The sequence below is a fragment of the Parambassis ranga genome, chromosome 9, assembly GCF_900634625.1.
Source record: "Parambassis ranga chromosome 9, fParRan2.1, whole genome shotgun sequence".
NCBI classification, from domain to species: Eukaryota; Metazoa; Chordata; class Actinopteri; family Ambassidae; genus Parambassis; species Parambassis ranga.
The window spans coordinates 256,128-279,069 of NC_041030.1; the positions used below are offsets into that span (position 1 = coordinate 256,128).

Below are 22,942 nucleotides of genomic sequence, written 5' to 3' on the forward strand. Positions count from 1 at the left end.
GGGTGCAAGAGAATGCACAGGGTAAAGTGGCTAGTTCCTATCTTGGGGAGGGGTGGGGGTGGTGTCAGGGAAGGGGGAGAAAGTGGGGCACAGTAGGGAGAGAGTTCAGCTTCCTGACAGCCTGGTGGATGAAGCAACAGGAACTAAGTTACCTGTTGTGCAGCTTTTTGGGAGGCTTTGAGTAATCTGTTTAATCTGATCTGTTCTGTAGAGTCTCTAAAATCTGACAGTCCAGCTGATGGTCTAATTGGGAATTTTGGCACAGAGGTAGAACGTAACAGATGTAAACCTGTTTTGTTATAATAACCGTGGATGACAGAACTGTTTCATTTTCAGTTTGTTTTGTATTTGTCATCATTGCTTAAAATAAATAAGGAGTTATTATTATCTCTGAGTAAATAGTTGTTGAGTTAAGCCTTTACTTCTGTCGGTAAAATAGGTGTTGAAATCCACCAGAATGCTGGAAATGGCTTCTACTTGATTCAAAACTTTCTGGGGAGGACCCCCAGACCCCCCTCCCCCAGAGATGCCCCCTCCCAACATTTTTACAGCTTCTAAATTCAATTTAACACATTATCTTCATATGTCCTAAATGTACAGCTTGAATTATGGCTTTGTGGATATAGGCTGTACCTCCACCCCTCCTTTATTAATATGGGTTGCTACGATTCAACCAGTTTTGTACGGTGTGTTTCTGTATGGTGTTTCAAATTCATGCTCCATGTGCCCTATTTTCAGTTTGACCACCTGCCCGTCCAAAGGTCTCTGCACGTCCCTGCTGAGGCTCAATCTGTGCAATTTGTTCTCTTTTCAACATCTCAACCTCTTTCAGCCAGTATTCAAAATTAGTCATCCTGGGTTCATACCAGTCCACATGATCCTCCTCTTTCTTCTCCTCCGATAAGAGTGTTTGCACATATTTATGAACAGCATTTAATTCAACAACAGCTTCATGAAATTCTTGCAGGCATTCGTTTACATCGTCAAGACTTCCACCGTCCACAAGCAAAGCCTTAACTTCATTCATTTTCCGCGTGCACACGCCCAGCCTGCCTTTGCGGGAGGCTTTCAAAGTTTTTAACTTTTTTCCGCTTCATCCGCGGTTTTTAGGATATACGTTGTAATTTAGTTGTAATTCGCAGAGAGCCTTTAATGCGATTTATTTACACACTTCATTCCAACTGATTTCGCCACATTTCATTTATTTCAATCAAATGCCGATCAAACATTTGTTTTCTGCTCGTAGCGTCAGTTCATTCATACATTTGTTTACTCACGACCGGTCCGATCCACCAGTGTGTCTAGTATGTTGCGGCTCCGGATGAGAACCGCATCTGCGCCGGTCAATAAAAAGAAAAACAAAAGGCAACTGCCGATCCAGAATTGTGCTTGAACATTTATGAACTTAAATTACAAACTTTCCAAGAAAAAAAAATTTCCCTCTCTGACCAGCGTCTCTCAGGTGTCACTGATTGCCTCCTAAAACACCTTTATTCTAGATATCTGCATGCCTCCCTCACCCTTACGGAGGTGAAAAGGAAAGAGGAGCTGAAGACCATAATAAAACATAATTCATCTAAAATAAAAAGATAATTTTGGCCCCAACAAGTACATCAGTGTATGTATTTTCAACCTAAAGTTCAGCATACCCTCTGGTGGTTATCATAGACCTCATATAACTACAGATAAAGGATCCATGATGTCACCTGTAGGTTTCTGAAGAAGTTTTTTAAATTATGTTTTTAAACTATGTTTAGTCAGTTTGCATCAACATACAATCCTAACACAGACAATCAAATAATACATATAAACAGTGTACTAGACAATATAAAATAAATATCTGTAGGAGATTCCATGCAGTGCGTCTGCACTCACATCAAGGAGGATGAGGATAGTTAACAGTCTAGACTCTAGAGCAGGGGTGTCCAAACTACTATGCTCTGAAGGCTGAGAAATGGCTGGAATGCTAGGCAGAAACACAAGACAGGCAGGGAGTGCAGGGAAGGACAAAGACTAAATACCCCAGGAAGGGCAAGACAATGAGACGCAGGTGAGACATGTTCTTGTTCATTCCTTCCTGACTGCCAGTGGCAGTAAACCAGGAGTGTAGCAAGCTTTTTAAAAGTGTGGGGTATGTGGTTTGTCTGAGCAGGAAAAGCTGAACGCAACTAAATGTGATCCTGAGCACAGGCACACCGCAGGGGGTGTTCTTAGCTCTTTTCACCCTGTTCACACATCATTGTTCATTCCACAAACATGGTTGTGAAGTTAGCAGATGATACCACCGTAGTGGGTCTCATATCAGACAACGATGAGACTCACTACAGAGAGGAGATCCAGCACCTGACAGGATAGTGTTCAGATAACAACCTTGTCCTGAACACTAGCAAGACCAAGGAGGTCATTGTGGACTTTAGGAGATCCAAGAGGATGGAACACATCCCTCTCCTCATTCATGGGGAGGAGGTGGAGCGGGTGGACAACATCAAGTTCCTGGGCATCCACATCACATCTGACCTGTCTTGGTCAATGCACACATCCCACCTGGTGAAGAAGACCCAACAAAGGCTCCTCTTCCACAGAAAGCTCATGAGGACTGGACTCTCCCTTCAGCTTCTGACGAAATTCTACAGGGCCACAATAGAAGGCATCCTCAGTCTGGGGAGCTGCACTGCACAGGACAGAAAGGACTTGGCCTGGGTGGTGAAAACAGCACAGGGGATTGCAGGGAGTCCTCTCCCACACCTGGACTCTATGTACGACAGCCGGGTTCAAAGGAGGGCTGGTTGTATAGCTGCAGACCCCACCCACCAGGACACAAACTTTTTGTACCTCTCCCCTGGAAAGAGGTACAGGAGCATCATAACTCACACCAACAGACTGAGACACAGCTTCTTCCCCACAGCTGTGAAATTCATGGCTGTTTGAGTCTACTCACTCACATTCTGAATCTGACCCAATGAGCGTGTGGCTGGGACGATTAGCGTACGTGGATGTGCCATGTGTGTATGTGGCGAGAGGGGAAGGGGCCTCAGGAGCCCAGCAAAAACACATGTGACCCTGAGAGGAGTTGAGTGACACACAGAAAAGTTGGAAAATGAGGGGGTACTGTTAGAATGCTGTATCCTCAGTTTCCTGATTATTTTGGCATAATTGCATTTATTTTCATTTCTGTTCCTGACTTGCCTCGTGTGTTTGGAGTCTTTTTGTGTTTCCTGTTATATTTTGAAAGTCTTTGCTTCCTCTTGTTTCCCCTACTTTGTGATTACCTTCCCCACCATGATTGTACCTACCTGTGTCTTGTTACCCTTGTGTTCTTGTCAATCTGTACTGTGTCGTGTTCTGTATACCTACCTCCGATACCTCTGTCTGGTCCCTTTAGTTATTCCTTGTGTGTTTTTGTAACTGGACCTTTTAGCTTATTAAAACTCACCTTTGGTGAATCAACCTTGGAGTCTGCATTTGGGTCCATTTTTAACTGCCACACCTAACAACAGTAGAGCTACTGGATTTTTGTTGTGCAGTAAAAGAGTGGGATGAGTGACCAAATAGAAGAAAGGAAAAAGGAAATACTGCCATTGTGTGTTAGGCTGAATTGTTGATTTGCAGTTGCAGCTATAATTGTGCAGCTTGAGTCTAACCTTTCTATGATTTATCATTTCATCGTTTTATCTTGTGTGCTGTATAAGGATATATGCATCTCAGTGTATTGTATGAATGTGTGTCTGATGTTTCCCTTTAAATGTTACTCTGTACATGTGTAGGCTTGTGAAGGTGAGTCTCAGCCCATGACAGAGGTGGATCTCTTCATCTCCACTCAGAAGATCAAAGTGCTGAATGCTGACTCCCAGGTATGTCTTTTAGATTGAGGCCAAAAATATTCTGATCACCTGACTATGACTACTAGATCCTCATGTTAATGTATCTATAACCAGAAGAATATCACATCTTTATAAATATGGAATCTCAATTTGACAGTAAGTCAAATTGAGATTCCATATTTATATAGCTCAGAAAAAAAATCTAGAGTGTACTGACAAATAATGCAAGCCCTGTGCATTATGCATGAGACTGCGATTGTTGTTGGGTGAGACACAGCATACCTCAGTTTGTAAAAATGAAAGTTGAACTTGCTGTGCTTGGTTCTTTGACTTCAAGGAGATCATGATTGATCACCCTTTGAGGACAATCTCCTACATTGCTGACATTGGCAACATTGTGGTTCTAATGGCCCGGCGCAGGATGCCTCAGTCTGACTCTCAGGAGAATATGGAGGCCTCAGACCCAGGTCAGGACAGCAAGCGGCAGTACAAGATGATATGCCATGTGTTTGAGTCTGAGGATGTGAGTCCAACAACTTGGTTATTGTTACTTTGCTACATTCTTTTATTGCATGTTAATCCTAATTCATAACAAGCAGACTATAAGTTTAAGAAAACTTAAATGGATGTCTGACTTCTCCAGGCCCAGCTGATTGCCCAGTCCATTGGACAGGCCTTTAGTGTGGCTTACCAGGAATTTTTAAGGGCCAATGGCATTAACCCCGAAGACCTTAGCCAGAAGGAATACAGTGATCTGATGAACACTCAAGACATGTACAATGATGACCTTATCCACTTCTCCAAGTCTGAGAACTGCAAAGATGTAAGTAGACTGTGTAGTATGAAACTGTGCAGAATCCAAACTTCATATACTACTACTTATTGTCTTTACCTCTGCTAGAGCCAACACCCCCCCCCCCTTTTTTTACAGGAATCTTTACTAGCACACAAAATAATGTAGGCACCTACTCTGTATAATACTGCCCAACATAATATGAAAATTGCATTATAGTGTCTCTCTCTGTGGTTGCTGGGGCTTCAGGTGTTTGTAGAGAAAGCAAAGGGAGAGATTCTGGGAATTGTCATTGTGGAGAGTGGATGGGGCTCCATCCTGCCTACGGTGATCATTGCCAACATGATGCATGCTGGGCCGGCAGAGAGGTCTGGCAGACTTAACATAGGAGACCAGATCATGTCAATCAATGGAACCAGTCTGGTGGGACTGCCACTGTCCACTTGCCAGAGTATCATAAAGGTATGTGTATGATTTTATTTTTGATAAAGAAAATTAAGGGGTGCAAAGTACAGTCACACACTACCTTTGTTTTGTCTTTAAAGTGGTCCCCCTGAGGTCTCTTATTTGGGTTTTGTCCTCTCCTTAAGCAGTTTATGTAACTGTGAATAAGAGAAGCACCTTCATTATAGCTGACAAAATAATCTGACTCAAAAATTTATATCAGAATAAGTCATACACTCCAATTAGATATTTCAGTTATTCAGGTCTGACTTTACTGGTAGGTGCCTCCTTTTCCTCAAAGTTTTTTGGCTGTTTATTTATTTATTTTTTTAACCACACTAATTGTGTGCTTCCTTGGGCATCATTTTAGATGCTCAAATGGATTTTCAACCTGTCCAGCTGCATGTAAGACTCTTGAAAACTTAAGGCAACACTACAAGTCAATTTAATCATTTTGATTGCTTTTTTTTAAGTAGGTGGAGCATCTAAATTTATTTGATCTATTTTTTAAATGCCTTTAATATTCAAAGAATACAAAAAATCATGTTAATACATTGCAATATTTACATGTTGTAAATACAGTAGGTATCCAGCCTAGGGCCTACTACATACTGGATGATCTATTTGACCCAATTTTAAGACCAAAGGCAGTGCAAAGCAGACATAAGTGAAGATAACTTGACTGAAGTTATTATTTGTTGTTTTTTTCACAATAATCTTATATCAGGTGTGTAACTATGTTAATCACTGTTGTCTTATTATTTGTCTGCACACCTTTAACATTTAACTGACACCACATGCTTTCCAGGGTTTAAAGAACCAGTCCCAGATAAAGTTGAACATTGTCAGATGTCCCCCAGTGACGACTGTCCTTATCAGACGACCAGATCTCCGTTACCAGCTGGGCTTTAGTGTCCAGAATGGCATTGTGGGTAGCACTGTTAAATGAAACTTTTTGTAAATTGAGTGAAATGCAGTCATTTAAAATAACTGAAATATCACTTTAACAGATCTGTAGTCTGATGCGTGGTGGCATTGCTGAGCGAGGTGGAATCAGAGTGGGTCACCGCATCATTGAGATAAACAGCCAGAGCGTGGTGGCCACACCTCATGAAAAAATTGTCCACATCCTGTCCAATGCTGTGGGAGAGGTGAGATGACCCTAAACAAAACAAAGACATGAGGACTCAAATGTTGCCTCCTTCTTTTTGAAGGTGTTCTTGTAAAATGAATGTGTCTTCTGCAGAGCCATGATTACTGGAATTACTGGAATTACTAGAATTTTTGTCAGGGCGACTGTGGCTCAGGTGATATGAGCACTGAACATGTGTTAAATCAAAAAGCCCCCCAGCTCCACCATCAACAATTTCATCAGTGTATATTATATAGAAAGGCTTTTGCACAGGCAAGCACTATTCAATTGACTTCAATTACTTCTGTTTATATAGCACCTCTTACAACAACAGGACAGATGAGAGAGGAACATACATGCAATAAACAACATACATTAGAGGACAACATGACAGGTTGCTGTAATTGTAATGCTGAAAAACTATGAATTTGTTTTTTAGATATGTTGTTCAACTTAATTATACTAGCACTATACATAGAAAATGACATGAGCAGGTGTTGACAGAAGACACTGAGTTTGCCTTGTCGGCCTGATGAGAGCGAGGAGACAAGAGGAAGAAGAGGAGAGTAGGTGGGGGAATAGAGATGGTGGGGGTGTTCGACTTTGACAACTTTGTCAACTGTGATTTCTCTTTTTTGATGAATTATTATTATGTTTTTGTCTATCTCAGATTCACATGAAGACGATGCCTGCAGCCATGTACCGTCTATTGACTGCCCAGGAGCAGCCTGTTTACATTTAACAAGCCAAGCTCTACACTCCCACTCTCTGGGTCTATCCCCTCAGCTCAGCCCTTGTCTTGTAAAGCTGATGAAATGTAGTGAGTTGTTGGATGTAGAAAATCAAATTATCCATCTGTATTCACATTATCTTACTTTGGCTAAAGAAATAAGAAGTGAGAAGATAAACTGATGCATTTTTAACACCTTGTCTGGGAGTCACCAAAAATTATTTGGTTGTATATGCCTACAATGACAATAAAGTGTCTTAAGTAGTAGTGCCCCTACCTTACCTAAATTTCTCTTTGTGCCTCATTGTTAATGTTTTCAAACCCAGCAGATTGGACAAAGTGTATTCTTTAGAGATCTAAGTTTACTATAGGTAAATTGCTGTTCTAGGTAGGGATGATGTTGTTTCTCGCCAGTTCAGTTCTGTTCCTTTTATTTTGACACATTTACATTGTTGCCAAGTGTGGCAAGCTGGGTTCCAAACAAAGCTTGGCTGGCTCTCCTGGCTGGCTCTCACTACTCAAAAGCTTAAACTCACAGAGTTTAAGCTTTTGAGAGGGAAGTTCATCAATCATTACACAGACATGCAATCTCTCCTCTTTTAATACTGAATATACCTCTGGATTCTCTGGATTAAAAAGGTATCTATCCATTATTGTACTGTGTCTTAGTGGGCAAAAAAATCTTCAGATGAACAACAAATTTTTTTTACAGCATGACATCCTTTTTTTTTAGCAAAAGACAAAAACAGGTGTGTGCTAAAATATGACAAGAGAGAAAAACATAAACAATGGTGTTAGAGCAGCAGCTGTTGCTGCCCATCAATCTGGAAAAACCATTTCAAACTAAACTAAAGTAAAAAAAATAGATTAGATATACATCCATATTAACTCCCTATTAAATCCACAAGAAAATCATAGTCACAACAATTTCTAACCTTTAAACCCTGGCTAATTTATTTCATACTCCTATTTTAATAACAGTAAACTGTGTCATTTCTTCCACTAAAATATGCATGCAAACAAATGTTGTAATCTTTTTTTTATTGTTTTGTTTTTTTTATTTTTTTTGTACATAACAGCCAACTCTAGTCATCATGTTCGAATCCAAAGTCCCCAAACATGGAGGTGATGACACAGATATTGGCACAAAGCCCAGTGCTACCTAAAATGTTCTGAAAAATCTACTTCTGTTTAGGATGTGGCAATGGAACAAATTTAAATGTTCAGTGTTTTGGAATGTTCATAGTACCTACCAATATGAAGTTACAGGTGCATCCACTCAAAACAATGTGTCATGTGTCTCAGTCCACAGATATTTCATATTGGATAGAGTCCTATTGAAAAGGTTCACGCCCCACATCCCAGTCCACAGTGCCATCTACTGGTGACTGAAACTTCAGCATAAAATCAGGGGCTTCATTTGCTCTACATGGTGTGTTCTACATGATTAACAGCACACTGGTTTACTGAAGGAGAGTTTAAGGCTACTAAATTAGGCTTTTCTGTGTTTTTTTGGGAATCCTTGGACTTCTTTGCTTTAGTTGTCTTTCTTTATGTGTGTATGCTGCATTACATGTGAATTTCTCCTGTGGGGGACTAATAAAGGATTATCTTATCTTATCTTACATCAGCTTAGATAGACTGTATTTTTGTGGATTGGATAATGTAAACAGGATATGTGTTCACTTTACAGAACATGTATTTTTACAACTAAAGGCAACATGTTGCTCCCTGTATCTTACTCCTGTCTGTATCTTGTCATCAAAGACTTGCATCTTTGCCTTAATGGACTTATATTAAACTGACAAATTAATAGACGTAAAGGCAGCCTGCAGTCATGTTACTGTACCTTATGCTGTTCTTCCTCCTAATGTGTGATGTGTGATTACACTGATGTACTGTAGTCCAAATTACAGCTTAATATATATTAATATATACATGTAGAGTTGAAATATATATGGAACATTTTCAGTGGGTGTTTTGTTTGTTTGCATTTAAACATAAATGAATAGAAACAGTTTTAAAGGTGAGTAGGAGTTAAGAAATTGTGGAATTTATGCATCTATGTATACAGCACAAGTTATGTGGGAATTTTTCTCACCCGTCTGTCAGAGATTGTAGACTAGCTCAACACAACTAAGCTGATCAAGGAAACCCGTGAATGTGTAGAAGGCATGATTTGCAAATGTTATCATTTTGAATGTAACTGAAACAACTCTCAGTGTAACATACTCAAGAAAATGAGTAAAGCTAATCTTTACTTATTTGTGATTGTGCAATGATTTCAATGTTGGAATCAACAGAGCCAGAATGTCTGTAACAGTAATTACAATAAAGCTCCTTGGTTGACAGTGTGACTCTTACATATTTAGATGAAAAAATGACAGAAAAAATGTTATCAACATGTGTCAATTTAATTAATTTTCAATTGAATTCAAATTTAGTTCAATTTTATTTACAGTACATAGTGCTTTTTACAATCAGAATTGTCTCAATGCATTTTACAGAAACCTCTTATGAGCAACTGTGTCAGGAAAAACTCCCTTTTAACAGGAAGAAACCTTGAACAGAACCCAACTCATAAGGGAGAATGATTGTTTATGGAAGTAAACACGGTTCTATGAATGAAGTGAACCTGTAGCCCTGGGACTATAATGCTCGGGTCATGAGCATTATGCTAAATTTATGACACCTACGCGCTCCACAGTAAATGAATGACGCGCATACACACCCTCACAGACAGAGTTCTGGCTGGGGTCAAGATGACCATGGTCACAGACCTAGTTTGGCTCAGCATCTTTAGTGCAATGTTTACCTCAGAGACAGATACAGATATAAACTCAAGCAGACAAGTGATGTATCTACTCACAGCATGTGGAGTCAGGTCAGCATTTGTCAGAGTTTAGCGACTCAAACGACGATCCTGTTGTGGATCGTCATGTTTATTGTGTTCCCTCATCATTTCTTATGGTTTTTATGAAGCTCTTAGCGCAAGTTCAATCAGGAAGACTATCTTCACTCTTTCATCACTTCCTTCAACCACCTCTCCCTCATCATCCTCCTCGCACTTATCCCTCCTTCTCCCTCGCCCCTTTTCTCTCTCTCTGCCTCCCACTAAATCAGCTGGTTAATATAGAGCAACTCCCCCACCAATCAGCAGCCGAGCCGTCTCTCTCCTGCCCAATCACTGGTCAGCAATTCATTTAAAATTTCTCCGTCTCCTCTGCAGCTGTCTTTCAGATCAATTTCGGCAACCCTCCTCTACCCCAAGCATCATCATCTATCGCCTGCTCTTCTGCTCCTTCACCACCACCAGGTCTAGACCCGGGGGGGATTCCTGTCTAAACGGCCACATCCCCCTTTGGATGTCGGTCATCGCATCGGGGTCTAGAACGCCAAAGCACAATTCATTCATTCATTGTAAATAAATACTCATCCAAACATCTAGTCTCTCCTGATTGAACTGTTATTAGCCTTCCTCCTCCTCTTATCCCTCTTTCCTCCCTCTTGTCCTCAGTGTTGCTGTGCCCCCCTTGTCTTATTCTGTAGTCCTGTCTTCCCTGTATGTCTCCCTGCCCGTTTTTACTTCCTCCCAGTTCCCTCCTCCTGATTACCAGCTCATCCCTAATTGTGTTTACCTGTGCTGTCTCTTCTTTATTTAAGCTCTGTGCTTCCCCTTTGTCTTTGTCAGTTCTTCCCATGTGAATCCCTTGTGAACCCCTTGTGATTACCTGTCTTCCACTGTGTCCTCGTCCTCCTTTTCCCTCCATGCTTTCCTGTCTTCCTCAGGTTTGGTTTGTGTTTTGATCTTTTCTTTAGTGTTTTGGTACTTTGATTTTTGCATTTTTACTGGCACTGTTTTCAGTAGCCCTCCTCAAATTCACCTGCTCCTCTGGACTGGTTTTGTTGTTTAGCTTTAAATAAAGCTCCCTTTTTGTTGAACTTTACTTTTGTCTGTGCCTGGGTCCTGTTAAAACCCTACACCTCACATAACAGATCCAGCAGAAATAAAATGATCATTAAAACAATTTAGTATAGCTGTCTTATCAGACACTGTTCCAGATTGAGTAGTTAAAAGCTTAGCAAGTCATTAGATGTCATATGATTTGAAAAACATTTGATGACTTGCCAAAGGTTTTAGGGTCATATTTTTTTATGGATTTATTCAGGTAAAAAACTCAGTGAGAGTCAGCCAGATTTTGAAAGTAAACACACACCCCTTTCTCTTGGAGCTCGCCCCAAAGCCATGCCTCCCAACCAGTGACTTCGGCCATCATGCACGTACCTCTCTGGTGCGCGCAGAGCAGGAAGAGAGTGACAACCAGCCAATACTCCGCGCAGGTGCGCCTCGCAGGATTGGCTGATGTTTTTAGCGTTTTATACCTTCCACAGATGATGAATACTCTTCGTTTTAAAGCATTTTAAAGCAAAACTAATCAGTTGCTATCGGATTGTAAAGAGAAGTTACACTAATTTAACAAAAAGTTCATCAGAATGAAATCTCCAACCCTACCTTTATTATAGGAAGTGCATTTACTTCTCATCTGGCGAAAGCTGAGCCAATCTGCCTCTGTCTTTGAATGTACAAAATGACTATAGGCCTAACCACAAAAACCACATTTCTGTTTCACTGTATTCCCAATTAGACCATCAGCTGGACTGTCAGATTTTAGAGACTCCACAGAACAGATCAGATTAAACAGATTACTCAAAGCCTCCCAAAAAGCTGCACAACAGGTAACTTAGTTCACATGAATCTGTGCTGATTTTTCTGCTTGTGTTGATCAGCACACACAAGCAGTTCAAATGAAGTGACTGAAACACAAAGGGAGGATCAATATAGAAGGAAACTCGCTGCTCGGTGTGTTTGCAGCTGTATCTCCTGGAAACAAGAAATTCTTTTTCTGATTGGCTAACAGGTCGCTAATTGCTACAGCTGTGAGTGTGCAGTGCTGTTGGTTGTCTGGTTAACTAGCGGCTATAACTTGTTAGAGGTGTGTGCAGTCAGACGTCACACTGGACGCTAATGGCTCACTTCACTGGACCAGCAGTTTACTCCCTTGATGTCGCCACCCGTCTCCCAGCTTAGCAGCACTCAGCTACAGGGCACGTCAGGGCAGAGTGGATCATGTGACAGACCAACGTAGATCTAAGTTATTATTATATCGGTCCATTTTCACTTTGAAACTTGGAAGCTCATTGATGAACCTGTAAAACCCTCTCCTGCTTTATAGGCAGTAGCAATCTTCCTTCTCAAGTCTAACTTAGGGCCTGTGAGGGAGCTGCAGGCCTCCCCTCACTAACTCAGACATCAGTGCAGTTATGGAGGCGCGCCCATGAATGTGCTGATGAGGCCCTGATGGAGGCCTGGTGTGGCTGATCAGCCTTGTTGGGGCCTACTATGTGGACTGGAGAGAGAGGGGAGGCTGGAAGGGATTTATTTGTTCTTTTGTTCTCTATGTTGGGTTAAATTAATTATAATATGGGTTTATGGGTTGGTTGTTTTTGCCTATTTCGTGTGTACATTTGTTTAGTAATTAGACTGCTTTGTATGCTTGAATATATTGGGTTGTGGTTACTTTTCCTCCCTTTTTTGTTTGGTATAGAAGGGGTGGGTAGTTTTTATAAATATGGGAGGAGTGATTTTTTGGCGGGCTTTTCTTTGTGTTTGTGTTGGAGGAGGGGATCCCTGGCTGTTTTTTTTTGTTTGTTTAATTAAATTTAAACTGTGTCAGGGAGGTTGCGGACGGACTCAAGTGCAAGACGGGAGACTGGCAGAGGGTTAAATTAAAATAGTTTATTGTGCCCAAAAACACAGTTCAAAGGTACCAGACCTCAGGGCAAAACATAAGCGCGGCACAAGCCGGCAGGAGGGAAAAAACACACAGGGTAGAGTCACCAAGGTTCTCAAAAACACAAACTCAAAAGGTCTCAAAAATTACACTAGGCAGACAAAATACAAAAATACAAGGCTCAGAAAAATACTCAGGCTACTGGAGAACTGGACGACTGGTCAGGATGTAGACGAGACGAACTGGCACCAAGTGAGGGGAAGACACAGACTATATACACAGGGATCAGGGCAGACAAAGGGACACAGGTGAGGCACATTAGGGAGGAGCAGGTGATCACCAGGAGAAGGAGGGGGCAGTCAAGACACCTGAAATGAGAGGGGAGTCAGTGATTTCAAAATAAGGCCGGAACTAAAAGGCAAACATAATCAAACAAAATACAAAGCAACCACCCTGGCTCACACTGGGACCCTGACAAACTGAGCTCAACATCCTGGTCTGTTGTGCTGGGTTTTTTTCTCACTCTCACTCTCTCTTCTCACGTCATCCATTTTGGGTCGGAAATTTGACCCACTGAACGTGCTCAAAAACTCACCAAAATTGGCAGACTGGCCAGGTTCGCGAAAAATGGCGATCTGAAACTGTCGTTGAAACAGTGATTATCCAAATGGCTCTGCAGTGCCCCCTAGAATTTGAAAATTTTCAGTGTAACAGCTACGGCCATGAAAATTGGTACGTTGATGTATCGCCTCATGCCAGGAAACATGCCTTTGGAAAAAAAAATCCACCCCCTACAGGGTGTCGGCCATCTTGGGAAAACTTTGCCATGTTCCAATTTGCACTCCCCGCATTTTTGCGAACTCCTCCTAGGGCAATTGCCCGATCGGGCTGAAATTTGGTGCACTTGCCCTTAAGGTAAGCTATCCAAAACGTAGCCCAAAGGTTATCCAAAACGTAGCACTTCGTCATATGGTCTGGCTGTGGCGCCGCCACGAAGTTGACCCTTTTGCCAACACACAGGAAATGGATGTATTTGTGGCTGTATCTCCCACATACTTCATCCTATGTGGATGAAAATTTCCATGTTCCACACCTCGTATTTGAACGGACTTCTCCTAGCGGAATACTCTGATAGACCTGAGATTTTGTCACATGGTTCTGAAGATATGGCTGAGCAAAAGTATTCAAAAACGCAGATCGATGTAACACCGTGTGGGCAGGGCATGAATGTGACCCTTCACCACCATAGAGAAAGCTGCTGTGTTTCTTGATTTATTAATCCTACCTGCCTCTCTATAGCTGTGTTCCAATTCAGGGTCTGCATCCCTCGAAGGACGCAGCCTACGCGGTCTCAGGAGGCCGCATCCTCCTGAGGATCCTCCGGCGGATCCTCAACCGTTGGTAAATGGGACGGTCTGGCCTTCAAAGCACTTCCTGATTGTGGCACGACGTCATAAATTTTGCCCCGGGAAAAACAAAAGCAGTGACAGCGACACAACACGGACTACACAACAAACGGGACAACAGTGTGGATTTAGAAATTTGGAATTTTTTAATATATTTATTTGTTATTGGAGGAAGAGGAGAGGCGGCTCCAGCGGCAGCAAAACCGGTGACGGCTCATTTTCTTCAGGCTGCATAGTGGGGAGGTAACGGTAAGCTGCTGTTTAACCCATATTATTAATCATAATTAATATACCGGTTACTGAGCAAACGCTAGCCATATAACCAGTAGATAGACAAATATGATTAAATGTAATTTACGGTATATTTTATTCAATTGTAAGACTTGATACAGGGTTCTGTTTGTAATTTTAATACTTTAAATTAAATACCTAAATGTGTAAGAACCCTGCAAATAACCCTGAAACCACTGCTTTAATGTGTCATTAAGCATCAGTTCTGTCACTACACCAGAGAATTACTGCTGGGTGGGGCTCCCTGCAGGACCAGCTGTCTGTCCTGGAGGAGGTGTACTGACCATCATCACCTTTGGAGGGTGAGGATACATATTTTATAGCTTTTCATATTTTAAGCTGTTTTGGAAGCCGCTCTGTTAAAGTTATTACGGTATTTTTATTTTTGCCCTCTAAACATCTTTAGTAACATGGCAGCCGCCGATCGTCAGCTCTGCAAACCCTGATGGACGATGTGGTGGAGAGAGGAGACAGGCACCCCCCACCCCCAGATGATGTCCCACTCACAGCCAGAGGACTCCAAGGTCTTCACCGTGGCATCATCCAGTCCAGCAGCACCAAGGACTCCTGCTCAGCCAAACATTTATATATATATATGTTCTTTGTAAATAGTATTTTCTGCTGATCTTTTAAAACTGTACATTTTCATAATGCCCACTGGTAAATAGTTAGAAATGTTCAAACTGTATCTTTGTAAATATTGTACATAACGGAACAATAAATGATTTACTGTTGTCACTGAGAAGTTGTTCAAAAGTTTACTTAAATTATAAATAGGTAATGAAACACATAATGTAACAAGGTTAGAAGAGTTTAGGAACACAGAGACAAGAACAATTTAATATACAATTTAATAAGTAACCATTTAAATAACACAGAACATCAAAAAAAATCACTGCTGTCCACCATCCTCTCCAATGAGCTGAAGTCTGTCCGTTCTCTCTCTCTCTCTCTCCTCTCCCTCCCTCTCCAGCCTCATCTCCTCCGTTATCAATTGTCAGATTTCATCCGTTTCTGTTTTACAACAAAATGACAACAGGCAGAATGACCGTTTGATATAATAACGATAATATTGCTCCTCAAGTGAACTATACTTTATACTATACTACAGTAAACAGTCCAGAAAAAATATTCAATCAAAACGTTTATTTTACAGCGCCTCGTATCAACAGGACGTCATGTTTGTAAATATAAAACTCATTTTTTTAATGCCGCTATCACTACTAGCATTTTAAAACTCTCGAACTACTGCTCTTTACTTACTCCTGTCGGTGCCGCTGCCGCTCGCTTGGTCCGTCATTGTACCATTGGACAAAAAGTAGGCCCGCAAAGCATTGTGGGATATTTAAGGCCATGAAGGATAGTAGCGATGCATCCTCCAAATTCAGGCAAAAGTAGGACGCATTTGAAGGACCCTTTGACTTTTGGCGAAATTGGGACAGCCTTCGCGCAGCTTTGTGATGTAAGCGGCCTTAAAATGCGCACTCCAAAGGATGCAGACCCTAAATTGAGACACAGCTTATGTTTAAGGCTAACTATACGCTTTACTAAACAGAAAAGTTTTAAGTCTAGTCTTAAAGGTGGTCGGACCCAGATTGGTAACTAATTCCATAGTGGCGGTCCCTGATAGCTAAAAGGTCGTCCTCCCATTCTACTTTTATGAATCCTGGGAACTACAAGTAAAAATAGAGAAGAGCCTTGTAGGTAAGAAGAAGGATCTTGAAGTGTATTCTTGAGCCCACTGGGAGCCAGTGAAGAGATGCTAGAACAGGTGAGATATGATCCCTTTTGCGGATTCCTGTCAGAATTCTAGCTGCTGAGATCTGGATCAGCTGCAGACTGTTGATGTCAACAACACTGCAGACACATTACACTCAGTCTTGAACAGGATTGCTCCACTAAAGAAGAAGAAAACTACAAATCAGAAGAGGCTAGCTCCGTGGTACAACTCATATATCCAATCACTGAAACGGATTACACGAAGGATGGAGAGGAAGTGGCAGTCCTCTAAATCAGATGAACTCCAAGAGGGCTTGGAGAGACAGCTTGCTGGCGTATAAGAAGGCCCTTCGCAAAGCTAGGACAGCCTACTATTCATCACTAATAGAAGAAAACAAGAACAACCCGCGCTTTCTCTTTAACGCTGTAGCCAGGCTGACAAAGAGCCACAGCTCTGTGGAGCCTTGCATTCCTGCAGCTCTTAGTAAAGAAGCTTACTAAAATCACTACTATTAGAGGACAAATCAACAAAATCACAATCTCTCTGTGACCGCTGAGGATACACCGCCACTTCTGGAAACGGATCCTGATCTAACTCTGGACTGCTTCGTGCCCATCGGCCTCCCTGAGCTGACCATTAGGACAGATCAACTTGTCTCTGGAAACAGGATATGTACCACAGGCTTTTAAAACTGCTGTGATCATTCCGAACCTTCACTGGATCCGGACGTCTTAGGAAACTACAGACCGATCTCCAACCTCACCTTTATCTCCAAAATACTCGAAAGAGCTGTTGTAAGTGCATAGGAACAGTCTGCTCGATGCTTTCCAGTCTGGATTCAGAGCCCATCACAGCACAGAAACAGCACTGCTCCAACTCACCAATGATGGCATCGGACCGTGGATTTGTCTCTGTACTCGTTCTACTGGATCTCAGTGCTGCCTTCGACACAGTAGATTATTGCATCCTGCTACACAGATTAGAACACGAGATCAGGATTACAGGAACAGCACTGCGCTGGTTTAAATGAAGCTCTTAGCGCAAGTTCAATCAGGAAGACTATTTTCACTCTTTCATCACTTCCCTCCAACCGCTTCTCCCTCATCCTCCTCACTCTTGTCCCGCCTGCTCCCTCGCCCCTTTTCTCTTTCTCTGCCTCTCACCTAATCAGCTGGTTAATAGAGAGCAACTCCCTTGCTCCTCTCCTGCCCAATCACCGCTCAGCAATTCATTTAAAAATCTCTCCGTCTCATCTCCAGCTGTCTTTCGGATCGATCTCGGCAACCCTCCTCCACCCCAAGCTCCACCAGTTCCTCATCAGGACAAGGCCTCTCATCCACTGCTCTTCTGCTCCTTCACCACCACCAGGTCTAGACCCGGGGGGATTCCCGCCTAAGCGGCCTCATCTCCTGTCCTTTCCCCCTTCAGATGTCGGCCATCGCATCGGGGTCTAGAACGCCAAAGCACATTTAATTCATTCATTCACTGTATTTCAATAAATTCTTTCCCATCTGAACATCTAGTCTCTCCTGATTGAAATCATATTTATCTGACAGATTTCACTTTGTTCATGCTAACGATGTTTCTTCCACAGGTACAAGGGTTAATCACGGTGTTCCACAGGGTTCTGTGGAACACAGGGTTCGGGTTCGGACCGATCCTGTTCACCCTCTATATCACATATGTCAAAGTCAAGGCCCGCGGGCCATTATCTCTGGCCCCCGGGCCGGATAAGTATTAGAACCGGCCCGCAGGCTGTAGCCGCCCATTGGTGTTTTGCATGCACCAATACTACATTTCCCACAATGCAACGGTAACCCGCGAACTCACTGCAGCGCAGCAAGCAGACTTCGGCTTCATCATTCATTAGCAGTCAGAGCAGATGTCAACTTTCAGCTACCTCCTCCCCAAAAAATGGCTAAACGGAAGGTGGATGCTGAGAACAGGGGGTTTCAAGCTCGGTGGGAGGCAGAATACATGTTCACTGAGTTAAATGGCAAACCTGTGTGTCTTCTGTGTGGAGAAAGTTTGGCTGTAATGAAAGAATACAATTTAAGAAGGCACCATGAAACGTCTAAGAAAAACACTGACAAAGACAAGAATATGGACACGGAACAAAGGCTACAGAAGGTGGAAGAATTAAAACGAGGTCTTAGTTAATGGTCTCAGGGGAAATTGCAGATAAGAGCCATGAGAAAGAATACAACTGATTTGATTTATTCTAAATTTTCTCATTTTACTATTTGAAGCAGTAATTGGTAGGATAATAGAGCAGCATAATACTGCATTTTCAGTTTATAATGCATGCAGTTTCATTTATGCATTTATCTTGATATAAGGAACATATTTTGTTTTTGAAGGAAAATTGCTTTTTTGCTGTTTGCCTGTTGAAAATGTTTTCTTTTTAACTTACTGACAGAGCCATAAGAAAATATTACTTTATTCATTATTTAATGTACAGGACATGTGATTTTTCTTTGAAGGCAGTTTGTTCTTGTCTGTGTGCCTGCTGAAAAATGTTTTCCTGATTATTCATTTAATCATTAAATAATACACTGTGTTAGGTCTTGGTTCAATAGGCTACGTGCAATCATTTCAATATGTTTTAATAAACATTGAATCAGTCCGGCCCTCGGCTAATAGCCAATTTGTTTTTTTGGCCCTCTGTGTATTTGACTTTGACATCCCTGCTCTACATGCTCCCTCTAGGAAACATCATCCAGAAGCATGGCATAAACTCTTATTGTTATGCTGAAGATACCCAGCTGTAGCTGAAGCCTGAAGAAACAGAGCCGCTAGTCAGACTACAGGCGTGTCTAAAGGACATAAAGGACTGGATGTCCTCCAACTTTTTACTATTAAACTCGGACAAGACTGAGGTCATTGTTTTTGGACCTAAACATCTCAGAACTAGTTTATCAGATAATACTTTCTCTCTGGATGGAATTACTCTGGCCTCCAGTACGACTGTGAGGAACCTTGGAGTCATCTTTGACCAAGACGTGTTGTTTGTCTCATATTAAGCAGGTCTCCAGGACCGCTTTCTTTCACCTGCGTAATATTACTAAGATCAGGAGCATCCTTTCTCAGAGTGATACTGAAAAGCTCATCCATGCTTTTGTCACTTCAAGACTGGACTACTGCAACTCTTTATTGTCTGGATGTCCACATTACTCCATCAACAGTCTGCAGCTGATCCAGAACGCAGCAGCTAGAGTTCTGACAGGAAGCAGCCAAAGGGATCATATCTCTCCTGTTCTAGCGTCTCTTCATTGGCTCCCAGTGGACTCAAGAATACACTTCAAGATCCTTCTTCTAACCTACAAGGCTCTTCATGGACTTGCTCCATTGTATCTGCAGGACCTGATTGTACCATATGTTCCTAATAGGACACTCAGATCTCTGAGTGCAGGTTTACTTGTAGTTCCTAGGATTCATAAAAGTAGAATGGGAGGACGAGCTTTCAGCTATCAGGCACCACTACTATGGAACCAGTTACCAATCTGGGTCCGAGAGGCAGACACTGCCTCCACCTATAAGACTAGACTTACAACTTTTCTGTTTAGTAAGGCGTACAGCCTTAGACCTTGTGTGTAGCACAGCTATGCTGCTCTAGGCCTACGCTGTCAGGGGCACAAACATGATGCACTGAGCAGTTTCCCTCTCACCCTCTGACCTCTCCTCTACTCTCCTTAGTCTGGCTCATACTGGGTAATATCGTCTCATACTCTGTGTTTACTGTCTTCCTCGTAGTTTTGTGCCTCGCTCTCGCTCTCTCTCTCTCTGTCTCTTTACAGGTCTCAACACCCATGCTGACCATGCTGACCTGCAGTCCGGCCCCTGAACTCTCCCTAGGCCTATGTTGTCGGGGGCACAAACATGATCCACTGAGCAGTTTCCAACTCACCCTCTGACCTCTCCTCTACTCTCCTTAGTCTGGCTCATACTGGTAATATCGTCTCATAATCTGTGTTTACTCTGTGTTTCCTCATAGTTTTGTGCCTCACTCTCGCTCTCTCTCTTTGCAGGTCTCAAGACCTGCATACTGACCTGCAGTCCGGCCCCTGATCTCTCCTGTGCTCATTGACTTCACTAGTCCCTGCTGCTCATCTTGATTACTATCAAATTACTATTACTACTTATGGACTGACGATATATATAGATATCCATTATAATATAATCACTGTTTCATCTTGCTGTCATGTTTGCTCTGTACTGTATCATGTTTGTATCATGTTTGCTCCTCTCTCTCTCTCTCTCTCTCTCCCCTTCATCCTCTCTGTCCTGTCTCTCTCTTCTTCTCCTCCTCTACCTGGCCAACTGGCAGCAGGACTGGTTCCCCCTTAAGTTGACGGGTCCTGCTCAAGGTTTCTTCCTCTTAAAGGGAGTTTTTCCTTGCCACAGTGCTCTTAGGGGGGTTCGGGTTCTGGGTCTCACGCTCTGAGTTTCTGTGAAGCGCTTTGAGACATTTTCTGATTGTAAAATGCGCTATATAAATAAATCTGAATTGAATTGAATTGAATTAATGGAAATATAGATCCCATCATTGCTGGGTCAGTTACACCTCTCAGATTTATTAGTTGGAATATCAGAGGTATAGGTAATACCTCTGATATTCCTATGATATATGTTACATTGCTCCTGGGTAAGTCAAACTATAATCCAAAAGCTAGAGGAGTTGCCATTTTAATTAACAAAAAAGTTCAGTTCTCGCCCACTGATGTTATTGCTGATAGGAACGGCAGATACCTTATAGTTGCTGGTACTCTAATGCAAAAAAGGTTGTGCTGGTAAATGTATATGCCCCGAACTTTGATGATGTTGATTTTGCAAACAGATTATTGGGTAACATCCCTTTCTTGGAGGGGATCTATATTGTGTTTTTGACCCGCTATTGGATCGATCTAATCCTCGTAATCGGAATCAATCTGCTATGTCCAAAATCAGATTTTATGAAACAGAATGGTCTTATTGATCCGTGGAGATCTCGTAACCCGTCTATTAAAAAGTTCTCTTTCTTCTCTCAAGTCTTATTTCTTCTCTCATTCTTATTCTAGGATTGATTATTTTTTTATTGACAGTACGCTTAATTCTTGTGTAAATTCCTACGATTATTTAGGTATCGTGATATCTGATCATCCACCTCTATTATTAGATATTCAACTGTCTACCCATAAACGTAGCCCACCACTTTGGAGATTTAATTCTCTGCTTTTGGTAGACAAAGAATTTTGTGAGTTCATTTCAAATTCCATTGAATTTGTCTTTTAATCAAAATGACTCATTCTGTTCATATTCATTACTATGGAAGACACTCAAATGTTACCTGAGAGGACTTGCACTACCCAATTTTCTAACATGATTAACTTTGCTACTGGTTAAAATTTTCCAGACTTTCCTGGTGTAAATTGGAATTATCATCCTGTAGGGGATCTTCTATACCTCCTTTAATTTACTCTTCCTTACCTACAAAAGCATCTCTATATACTGATAATCAAGTGGTTCTTAACCCACTTAAGATCTGGTATCAATTTAGAAGACACATTAAATTTGTAGCTGCATCTTCATTAGGTCCTTTAAGCAACAATTTATATTACACAACTATTTATTTCCTCCAACATTTTTGGACTCTACATTTTTGGTGTGGTTTGATAAGGGTGTTACACAATTTAGACATTTAGATGATATTGTAGCGGCAATGTCCCAAAATGAAATAAAAAGGCCACCTAGGCTGTGTGTGACAGGCTTTGTCTGACGCGTGGCTACAGTTGTTGCTGTTTGAATGAATCCAACAGACGGCTCGGATTTATTCATTTATTTAATTCAATCTTTGTTCACTTTCATGCAAGTCCATTTCATAAGTCTTTATAATGAAAACTATACGGTTGAAATACACGGTCAAAAACCTTTTTGGCCTGACGACCACACAGCCTTCCAAAACCATCTAATCAAAAGGTGCACCTTTACAACAGTGGCGCAGTGGGATAGCAGGGTTGTCCAATAACCGGAAGGTTGGTGGTTCGATCCCAACTCCTCCCTAGTCACTGTTGTGTGTTCTTGGGCAAGACACTTCACCCTAGCCTGTGGCGCGCCTTGCTAGTCATTGTATGACACTGCTTGTGCAGCAGCCGTAACGAATTTCCCTCTGCGATTAATACAGTATCTAAAAATAAAAAAAAAAAAATACCTAAATAAATTCGGCTCCACGCAGGGACAGACGGGGCGGCTGCCCACTGGTATTTTAACATTGCCAATTTGCATCTAACTTAGGAAATATACTTATTGAAATTTATAAACCAAATTAAGGAGAAATAAACAAAATAAATTATTCTCATTATGGCATCTACAGGTATCTTTGATAATTTTGCCAATTTTCATCTCGCTGTGGCCTCCCTGCCACTCATCTGTTTCACTATTTTCAAATTCGTAATTTTGTGACCAAGTGTTTCCCTGATTTCCCCTCTGTACCTCCAGGAGTGGGAAACCATGCTTTCATTTGAGAAAATTAAATATATATATATATATATATATTCACAAAAAACATAACTCTTTGCCTTCATAATCATGATTCAGAATATGAATGAATATGAATCAGATATCTCTTAATATTATATGTCCATTTATTTTCTTTACATGAATCACACAAAAAAACATATTCAATATATTTATTTACTTCTTTAGGGAAATAAGGTATATCGTGGTAAAAAGTTAAAACAGAGGTAAAATAGAGCAGTGTAAAGAGAAGTGCACAAGGTCTTAAAGGTAGGGTAGGAGATTTCCTTCTGATGCACTTTTTGTTAAATTAGTGTAACT

General features: G+C 41.5%; 1 protein-coding gene across 1 annotated transcript in view; it reads left to right on the forward strand.

The window, feature by feature from the left end:
* The window catches only part of apba1a (amyloid beta (A4) precursor protein-binding, family A, member 1a), a 38,313-nt gene extending 29,092 nt beyond the window's left edge, over positions 1-9,221 (forward strand). The window contains exons 6-12 of the mRNA XM_028414581.1: positions 3,765-3,851; positions 4,159-4,344; positions 4,465-4,644; positions 4,864-5,076; positions 5,867-5,986; positions 6,069-6,209; positions 6,861-9,221. Of these exons, the coding sequence (XP_028270382.1) occupies positions 3,765-3,851; positions 4,159-4,344; positions 4,465-4,644; positions 4,864-5,076; positions 5,867-5,986; positions 6,069-6,209; positions 6,861-6,932 (999 nt within the window). The 3' untranslated portion in view covers positions 6,933-9,221. The remainder of the gene's footprint in view (positions 1-3,764; positions 3,852-4,158; positions 4,345-4,464; positions 4,645-4,863; positions 5,077-5,866; positions 5,987-6,068; positions 6,210-6,860) is intronic.
* Positions 9,222-22,942: the final 13,721 nt, after the last annotated feature.